At 44.7% G+C, this 10,472-nt stretch overlaps 1 protein-coding gene across 1 annotated transcript in view; it reads left to right on the top strand.

Moving 5' to 3' along the window:
* FSTL1 (follistatin like 1) overlaps nucleotides 1-10,472 on the top strand; it is a 41,279-nt gene that overhangs the window by 10,972 nt on the left and 19,835 nt on the right. The window contains exon 3 of the mRNA XM_015812111.2: nucleotides 4,752-4,856. Within this exon, the coding sequence (XP_015667597.2) occupies nucleotides 4,752-4,856 (105 nt within the window). The remainder of the gene's footprint in view (nucleotides 1-4,751; nucleotides 4,857-10,472) is intronic.

Here is a 10,472-nt window from a genome sequence, read left to right as displayed (position 1 = left end):
TGATTTTAATTTGATTTTAATTTGGTTTTTAACATAATTTTAAAAAGAAACGGCAAAAAATCAATATTTCATTTTAATTGTATTTTAAACTTAGTATTTTGTATGGTTTGTCTGTTTTTTAACTTGCTGTAAGCCGCCCTGAGTCCGCTAGGAGAAGGGCGGGGTATAAATTGAATAAAACCTAAACCTAAACCTAAACTTAATGCCTGAAGAAGGGCAAAAACTGTTCTTATCTTTAAAAGGAGAAAAGAGGCTACTTGGCAACTGGGTAGTGTTCATTTTTATGTTTCTGTATTATAATTATTTGTATTCTTTTGTTGATTTGTCCCATATGTTCATATAAATGCACTTATTTATCCTAAAACAAGATCAAAATCTTCTTTATGGTTAGCAACTGCAAGTTTAGGCCACTCCAAATATATGCATGAAGTTAGGATGGTTGTGTTCAGAGTCATTTTTTAAATATTTTTTTACAAGCCTTCTCTTGTAATGTCACAAAGTTTCATAATATTGGCAAAGCTTGTCTTCAAGATTCAGCCCTAACCTCTCTATGAATGTTGAGAAACAGAGAAGGCAAAACTAATATTCTGCTTCTCTCCTTATTAGTCATGGGATAATATACTATTAAACCATTTACGATCCATTTCTTTTAATTTGGAGATACTTTGTTAGAGCTGATCAGAAATTGCTTTCGTTTTCATAGCCCTGAATAATTTGCTGCATAATTTTTCTGCAGATAGTCACTTAATTACTCTTCCCTAATACTGAATCATTTATGAAAAAAATGGTCCTTGCTGCAGAATCCTCTGGAAAACTGCCTAAATTGCTGATGAAAACATGTTCTCTCTTCTTTAGCTAGTTACTGATCTAAATCTTCTTCCATCTTAAATTTATTTTCTTATCCTTTGTTTTCTGCTGATAAATAATTGTCAAAAAAACCCTTTGGACAAACCAGTTACAGTGGGTGCTTGCTTATATTTGGGGATTGTTGTTGTTTGCAGGGGTTCTCTTTCTGTATCCTGTTAAAATTTGTGAACACAGAGAAGCTTACTAACTTGGTAATTATTTTCTCATACTGCAAGCATAAATAAGCATTAGTTGTGGGTGCTTTAATAAATTTTAAGTAGGATACATTGAGGAATCTCACTTTAAGGTTTTCTCTCCATCCCTTCTTGCCTAGAGTGCCTTGATATGATTCACTCTACCAAACCATGGATGCAGTGGTGGGATTCAGCCAGTTCGCACCAGTTCAGCAGAACCGGTAGCTAATTTTTTGTTGCCCAGGTCCAGAATGGACTTCCAGAAGCGGCATCCACACAGAGAACCGGTTGTTCACATATTTGAATCCCACCACTGCATGGATGGCTTTCTGCAGAAGCCACAGTTATGCTAAGCTATAAACCTTGCTTTACAAACCATAGTGTAGGTTTATTCGACAAGCTAACCCTAACAACAACAAAACAAAAACCATGGGATTGTGCAATATGTCTGGTTAAGAATGACTCCCAAACTCTGCTCTATGTTCACCACGCCTGCACTGCATCATCCTTTCTGTTCTTTGTACCAGTGAAAGCTGGTATAGGACCTCAGTAGAGTGCATGTATAAGAAGTTACTATTCCAGTACTCAGTTGAAGACTCAGATCTGACTTATGCTTATATCTGCTGGGATTTCTAAATGTCCTTCAGAGATCCTTGGCAGAACAGCTAATTAAGCAATCTGGATGGACTGTTTAACTAGTTGCAGAAGTTCCAAGATCAAAAATATTGTAAAAAGAAATGTGTCTTAATTCCTTTTGCAAGCCAGCAAACAGCTTTTCATTAGTTCATCTGAGCTGTTTATTCAAAGTATTTCTGGTAGATAGTAAAGATAAAATTCACTAAGTATCCTTATTTTATTTGGGTGTAATGTAGTAGGAAGATATTAACAGAAAACCAGAAAATTATTGGTTGATATCCATAATAATGTAGGATTCTTAAACCAAACTGCTTTTACTGCAGGACTGTGAAGAGCAAAGTGAAAAAAGCACCACTGATGAAAAAAATGTGAAGTCTTTGCATTACAGTAAAAGAATACTCTGACTTTATAGCTCAGAAATCTCCACTTTTCCTCTTTGAAAAAAGCAACTTCTGTACTAGAAATTCAGATACTATCATCAGTGATCCATTCTTATGAACCAAATAGAGTATAGATTTCTCCTTCCAGTGCTGTATAATGCTTCTTTTATCCAAAACCTACATTTTTAAAAAATGTGATAGTTAATACTGGGGATATAGCAAAGAACAACATACCAGTATGCTTGCTTTGACAAACAATATTGATCCACAGTTGTTAACAATCCCGTTGATGCCAGCACTAGATTCAATAATAATAAACCAGATTAAACTGTAAGATTAAACTCTTGAGTTATATTGTCAACAGTAGAGTAACCAATATTTATTAAACATTCATATTGTATCCTTTCACAGAAGTATAGCATCAAAATGATTCAGTGCTCATATCTGTTTTACATCTATCAGACTGAATGGAGATTCTCAGTCATCCAGGTCATAGTTATCCCAAAGGTGCTTTTTTCACAGGGCAACTGGACTTTGTTTTTTCTTTGAAGAAGTTTTGCTCCTCATCCAATCAGCTTCTTCAGCTCTGACTGAATAGTGGGGAATGGCAGGATTTATACTTTCAACAGTTTCAAGAAGGCTCCACACCCATTTGTGCCACTCAGGTGACCCTGATGACACAGATAAGCCTCCAGGGGCTTCAACGATTCGCTAAAAGAATGCAAATGACCAGCTGTCTACAAGGAATATAAATCCTGCCATTCCTCATCATCCAGTCAGAGCTGAAGAAGCTTCTTGGATAAGAAGTGAAATGTCTTCACACACCCCCAAGAAAGTCCAGTTGCCTTGCGAAAAAAGCACCTTTGGGACACCTGTTAGACTGCATCTAGAATAATCTAAGTTGTGGGCACCATGTTGGTAAAATGGAATGTATCCAGTGGAAACAGCTAACAAAAGAAGACAGGAAGGAAAAAAAACAAACAAGGGCCAATTAACAGGACTGATTGAAGATAGTGGATAAGTTTTGCCTGGAAAAAGGAAGATTGTGGGTAAAAAATAGGAGAAAAATGTTCTTTTGGAAAGTACCACACCAAGATGAAGCCAAGCAGGTTGATGCAAGCCTAGCTGATAAGGCTGTAAATATGTGCAAGATGAAAAGAGCTCTAAACAAAAAAAAGAGGAGGTAAACCATAGAGCTCTAGCACAGACTTGATGCCTCTGTTAGCAAAAGACTTTATTACAGAAATTAAATCTCCTGCTGCAATAGCAAAGAATTTTTGCAGTGCCATTTTGCAGCAACTGAGCTATAGAGAAATCCTCTCCCAGAAGGTTTGTAATGGAATTCATTTGTCGGCTGTTTTAAGAATTATATCAAGAGCTGTATAATTATATTAAGTGCTCATGATGCTATGTGAAGAGCTTTATGAAAAACCCAATACTGTATAGTATTCATAGTCAGGCTTTTCAGTATTGGAGCAAAGAGAAGGATTGTATTATGCTGGCTCTCCTGAACCTTTTTTCCCCTTAGCCTCGAACAAAACGTGTATTGTCATTTATGTTTGGAAGAGTGAAAATTTGAAATTTGAAAGCAGAAATGTGCAATTGAGGTGTAAAGTTGCACACATTTTCAAAAGTCCAGTGGGGCAAATTGGCTGTTATCTCAGGCATCCTTCTATTATACAATATAGAAGATGGCTTTTTTTATTTTATGGCACACATCTCCATTACATTTCTGTTTTATCACTGAAAACTTTAAATGCAGCTAAGGCAGACATAAAAATGTATGTTAGTTGTCTTGTACACACTTGCAGCATTATTAAAGGCATTCTAATCTTCTGACAGAATTGGAACACTTTTTTTGATAGTTAGAAACTTAGGGAGGCTCTTGCTGCTTTTAAAATGATTTCAACCACTCTGATCTTATAATTCTGGTATGTTCAAATTGCCTAACCTCCTGGAGACTTGCTCTGATTGAATGGGCATGGTCTCTTTCCTCCCAAGGGGTGAGTTTTGCAGCTGGGTTTGGCTGAGCTGTAGAAAGGAATGGAAGCATATGAGACATGCAGAAAAATCTTTAAGAAAAGTGAACATTTTAATGCTGAAACTTTGTAGATTGCTTCAGTTAATTGGCCAGATGGGTGTAGGAAACGATTTGTATGACTTGCAGACAGTTTCCATTCTTGACTAACCATGGGAGAGGGCAATCAGTGGAAAACCACATGTAGGTTCACGCAAAATCATATGCATATATCACTTGTATTTGTTTGATTGCAATTGCTTGAATACACGAATTTATGCATATCTATGACACTATTTATTTTTGAAGTAGGCAGCATTACACAAAGCACGAGATAAAAAAATAATGAGCAAGAGAAATTAAAGACAGAAAATAAAAATAATTTTAAGTCAACCTTACTTATACTAACACCACTCACTGTTTCTCTTTTATTTTTGCAAATCTCTGCTTTTGAGACGTCTCTACCCTGATTCATATCTTGCTTGAATATAGAAGGAGAAATAGTTTCATCTGTCACATCCTTCTCATTTAGTGCAATGTATGGTTTGTATATATTTGCTACACATAGTTTACATGTTCTAAAGAAACCATAATGTGAAAAAGCACCAAACTGAAAAGCACAGGTTTTTTTCTGAATTACATCCTTTCAACAATGTATTTTGTTTTAACATCTTATAGGAAGAACCAGTTAGCAAATCTAAAATCTGTGCCAATGTTTTTTGTGGAGCTGGCCGGGAATGTGCTGTGACAGAAAAGAGTGAGCCAACCTGCCTGTGCATTGAGGTATGACATAGACTATCACTTTAACAGCAAAAATCCTTTTATAGCGTAAACATTTCGGTCAGTAAGGTTTTTTTTTGCTTGTGGCAGTTGTAAGTCACATAGTCCTGCAAACTCTTCTCAGCCATTAGTAGACATATACAGATAAACTAGATTTACATACCATTCAAAAGAGACACAGCAAGCTATTGTATATAAACAGGGATGAAACCCCATTCACATTTGCACTAATGATGTCACATATTTGTGTAACAAAACATCTACAAGCAAACAACTAAACTCAGAGACTACCAAGATCTCCAACAGTCTTCTGACTTTGTCTAAGCCTTTATGTCAGTGTTATCAGTAGTCACTGTTACTATGACAGCAATAGACTCGGAGACCTGGTATTTTCTCCAGTACAGGAGACGGAGACTCCACCAATGGGTTTTCTTTGTCTGCCTGCTCTTGAGACCAAGTATCCAAAACTTGTCACGCCCCCTCCTGCTGGTAATCCAGTCTTAACTTGGTCTCCGCTCTTGATGACTCGTTTTGGCTTGGCTCTCTTCTAGATCAGGTTAGACAAAATAGATCCATTGGTGAAATCTCTCTTTAAATTTGGCTGTTTCTAAAAAAATTCATATTACATCAGTGATTGGCATAACTTCCCTCAGGCTGGCAACAGCTTGTTTGGGAAGTGAGGGGAGGGGTGGAATTACCTTCCCTGCTTTTCTCCCACTGTTAAAAGTCAGCGTGGGGGGGGGAGGTAGAGGATCAACAGAGACAACTTGTTGATCTTGTCCTCCACCTGCCCAGGTTTTCCCCTCAGAGTAATTTGGGGGGGATCAGACAAATTCCTAACTCCTTTCAGGCCTTTTCAGGCCTGTCGGAGTTCTTTTTAGCGCGCGAAAACTCGCGGCCGCCATTTTGGCCGCATTTTCGGCGTTTTGCAAGCTTCTCCAAAAATCGATCTTGGCAATTCTCCCCTTGCTGCTAGCGTTCTGAGAGCATTCCCCTGGGGCTTACCTCGTCCCACGGGGTCTTGGAAGGGCCGTAGGTCCGTCGGAGCCTTGTTTTAGCCTCCCGAAAAGTTGCGGCCGCCATTTTGGCCGTTTTTGTTCGTCGTTTCAAAGTTTCCTCAGCAGGCAGCTAGCGATCTATTAGGACTCCTCTGGGACTTACATCATCCCAAGGGGTCTCTGGCAGGTCGCTAGGGGTGGCGGAGGCCTTTTTTAGCCTCCCGAGAAGTTGCGGCCGCCATTTTGGCTGCATTTTCGTCATCTAAAATTTTTCTTATTTAACTGTTCGTTCGCGACCGGCACGATTCCCCTGAGTCCTACTCCACTCCTCTGGATCGCTAACAGAGGGTTAGGGATCTCGGAGGCCTGTTTTTAGCCTCACGACTGTTGCGGCCGCCATTTTGTTTCTAACTTTGGCGACCTATTTTCCTGTCTCAGCGCCTCAATATCAGCCCTTTGCCACCTGGCGCTGAGAGGGTATTCCCCTGGGCACCTTAGACGGTATTCCCCTGGGCACCTTTATTGACCCACGGGCAGCCCTTTGGGGGTGCATCAGGACAAGGCCACAAACGCTCTCCTTGAGAGCGTTTGCAGGCCTAGCGGGGCCTAACAGCGATCCTACCAGGCCATTCGCAGTAGGGGAAGTCTGCGAAAGATTCCACCCGGTGGATGTTCAGGTCCTGGAGAAGGAGTTCTCCAGGGCACAGAGGCAAGCCCAAATGGATTTGGATGGCATGGCGGCCTCCGAGATGGAGCTACCATTGGGTCCATCGACGTCAAGTCAGGGGGTATGGTCCATTCCGGGTATGCCGGTAACGTCACCTCTACCCTCCGCCTCAGTTAGTCAAGCCGCCATTTTGGGCGCCCTCCCTGAGCCCGTCGGCTCTCCAACGCCCATTTTGCCTAGAGGTCCTGACATAGGGGACATTTTCTCGGACGGGCGTCTGGAGGCTTTATTAGCCAAGGTGGTGGACAGAGCCCTGACACAGCGTTCACGTCCACACAATCTGGAAGCCAGTGACTGGTCCGCTCAATCAATAGATCCCCCCATGGAGGGCCCGGCGGCTCGGGGGCCTGATTCTCCGGCCCAGTCCTCTGGCAGTGGTTACTCATCACCTCATGAGGACGAACCACCCGAGATCACCTTTTCAGAGGACGAGGAGCTCCCATCTGAGACTTCTTTGGGGGGATTATTCAATCCCAACCATTTCCTCACTATTTTGCGTAAGGCCACGGCCACGGCGAACATAGGGACTGACCAGTTTCCACAATCTCAAACTGATCCCACATCCACGCCCAGGCCAATTTTTCCCCAAAAAGCGGCGACAGAACACCATGTCCCGTGTCCCTCAATTTTTCTGGAAGGGATTAAGAAGCAATGGGCTTCTCCTTCCTCCTTCCCTTCTGCGAGCACTTCCGATAAACGGTTGTACAAAACGTCCACGGATCTGTCCGACGCACTGGACATTCCCAAGGTGGATGAGGCCTGGACCCCCTTAGTTTCCCAGACGGCTGTGGCGGGGGATCTCTTAGAGGCACTCAAAGCCGATGATAAGAGGTGGGAGCAGACCTTCCGCAAGACTCATCAGTCGGCGGCATGGGCCATCAAAACTGCAACCTCGGCATCCTTTTTTGTCCGTACCACCCTTCTGTGGCTTCAACAACTACAGGCCAGGGTTCCTGTTGAAGATATGAGAACTCACCAGGACCTGGCCAAGATGGTTGCTGCTACAGAATACGCGGCGGATGCGACGCTACAGTCGGCAGTGTTTTCTGCCAGAACCATAGCTTCCAACATGATTGCCAGAAGGATGCTATGGTTGAAACATTGGCAAGCCGACAACAAGGCCAAGTGGCGTTTAGCGACCGCCCCGTACTTGGGTGGCAACCTGTTTGGGGATGCCCTCGCCCCTTATCTAGTAGAAAATAAAGATAAGCGGAAAGTGATGGCTCACCTAAATAAAAGATCTGACAAAAAATCCACACCCTTTTTTCGTAGGCAACCCTTTTGTCAGCAGGCGGCACCTGCCGCCCAATTCACCAGACCGTTCGTCCAGAGACCGGCTAGGCCATACGACCGCCCATATGATAGGCAGGGCTCCCGCCCCAGGCAGCAGTACCAGTCTAAACGGCCATTTCGTGGGGCCGGCCGGCCCTACCGCAAGGCCAAATGACTTCTCACAAGCTCTTCCCATTGGAGGAAGACTAACACACTTCTTCCATCAATGGGAACAGACCTCCACGGACGCCTGGGTTCTGCAAACCATCCAACACGGGTTGTCCCTGGAATTTTTGACCACACCCCCGGACCATTTCACCGCCTGTTCGGTGTCCAAGGACCCTATCAAGCACAGGCTCATGCAGGAGGCCATCCAACATCTAATGGAGATTCATGCCATAGAACCAGTTCCATCGGAATACAGGGGCAAAGGGTTCTACTCCATCCTCTTTGTGGTTCCCAAACCCTCGGGAGGATGGAGGGCCATCCTCGACCTAAAAAATCTGAACCATTATGTAATCTACAAGAAATTCAAAATGCAATCCCTCCAGTCCATCCTGGGGGGCATCAGACAGGGCGACTTCCTGGCGTCGATAGACCTCACGGAAGCGTACCTGCATATCCCAATTCTTTTGGCTCACCGTCGATTCCTACGTTTCTGCTACATGGGCAAACACTACCAGTACAGGGCTCTTCCCTTTGGCCTCTCGTCGGCACCCAGGGTGTTCACGAAGGTACTGGCAGTGGTAGCGGCTCAACTAAGAAAAATTCCAGTAAGAGTTCAATGTTACTTGGACGACATCCTCATTCAAGCGACGTCGTCCCAGGCGGCCCAAGCAGACGTGAACACCACCATTCACACCCTTCGACAACATGGTTTCTCGATAAACCTCGAAAAAAGCCACACAGTTCCCTCATCCAGGCTGTAGCACCTGGGAGCCATTATAGACACATCAAACTGCATGGTCTATCTCTCCCAGGAGCGCGCGGTCAGCATAAAGGAACTGGCTCGACAGGTATTCCGACAGCGCTCAGTTCCCCTGGTAACACTCTCCCAATTGTTAGGCAAGATGGTCTCCTGCATAGCCATCGTTCCCTGGGCCAGACTGCACCTGCGGGACCTACAGTGGTTTCTTCTCCCCTTCCAACGTCTAAATGCCAGTGCTTCCACTCGACTGGTCAGGGTTCCGTTACCCGTTCGCAGGGCACTCCGCTGGTGGTGGTCTCGAGCAGTGACCAAGGGGTCGCTATTCAAAGAACAGGAACGAGTCACCATCACGACGGATGCCAGCCTATACGGCTGGGGCGCCCATCTGAATTCTCAGTTAGCTCAGGGACGGTGGTCCACCAGGGATCTGCAGAAAAGCATCAACTGGTTGGAACTCAGGGCCATACATCTCGCCCTGCTACACTTCAAACACTCGATCAAGGGCCGTCACGTTCTCGTCCGCACGGACAACGTGGCGGCCAAGGCGCACATCAACCGTCAAGGGGGCACACGGTCCAGATCCCTAATGACGGAGGCGAGACGGATGTTCACCTGGGTGGAACCCAACCTGGGATCACTCAGGGCGGAACACATCTCGGGGGTCGACAACCGACAAGCGGACTTTTTGAGTCGTGCCACGGTGGACCCTTCGGAGTGGGGGCTTCACCCGAACCTGTTCTCATCCATCATCCACAGGTTCGGTCAACCAGTCCTCGATCTATTCGCCTCACAGAGCAATGCACAACTGCCCAAATTTTACTCCCGCTACTTCCACCCCAGGGCGGAAGGGACGGATGCTCTACGAATTCCGTGGCCACGGGGTCTACTTTACGCCTTTCCCCCTCTGCCTCTTATTCCGGCAACAATCCGCAAGCTCATACACGAACGGGCGGAGGTGCTCTTTGTGGCTCCGTATTGGCCTCAGAGACCGTGGTTTGCCGACCTGGTGAATCTGTCTCAATCGCCTCCATGGAGGATTCCTCATCACGCAATATCTCTACATCAGGGGAGTATCAGCCATCCAGACCCACAATGGCTGCAACTAGCCGTCTGGCACTTGAGCGCCAAATAATGGTTCGTGAATCATTCTCTTCACGAGCGATTACCATTATCCAGGCGGCTCGACGTCCCTCAACCAACCGTATCTACGACGCCACTTGGAAAATTTTTTGCCTTTGGTGTCGTCAGAAAAAATTGGACATTCATACACTGAACGTTCCTCAAATAGTAGACTATCTTTTGGAAGGACTAGACAGAGGCCTTGCACCTGCAACTATCCGGAGACAGGTGGCGGCCTTATCCACTCTTATCACTTGTGCAAATTCTATTCCCTTAGCTCACCATCCGAGAATTCGGGCTTTTATTAAGGGAGCTTGTAACTCCAGTCCTCCTGTGGTTCACAGGTATCCATCCTGGGAGTTACCGCGAGTCCTTCGCGCTCTCATGCAGTTTCCATTTGAACCATTGGCGACCGCTTCCTTGAAACATTTGTCATTCAAGGTGGTATTTTTGGTGGCCATCACCTCGGCCAGGCGCATATCGGAGCTGGCTGCACTGTCGGTCAGGCCGGACTTATGCGTTTTTCACAAGGACAGGGTTGTTTTACGACTCGATCCTTCTTTCATTCCGAAAGT

Source organism: Protobothrops mucrosquamatus, unplaced genomic scaffold (assembly GCF_001527695.2).
Source record: "Protobothrops mucrosquamatus isolate PMUCROS unplaced genomic scaffold, P.Mucros_1.0 scaffold69, whole genome shotgun sequence".
In the NCBI taxonomy this organism is placed as follows: Eukaryota; Metazoa; Chordata; class Lepidosauria; order Squamata; family Viperidae; genus Protobothrops; species Protobothrops mucrosquamatus.
The sequence above is the reverse complement of the archived record's forward strand: the minus strand, read 5'-3'. Positions and strand labels throughout refer to the sequence as shown.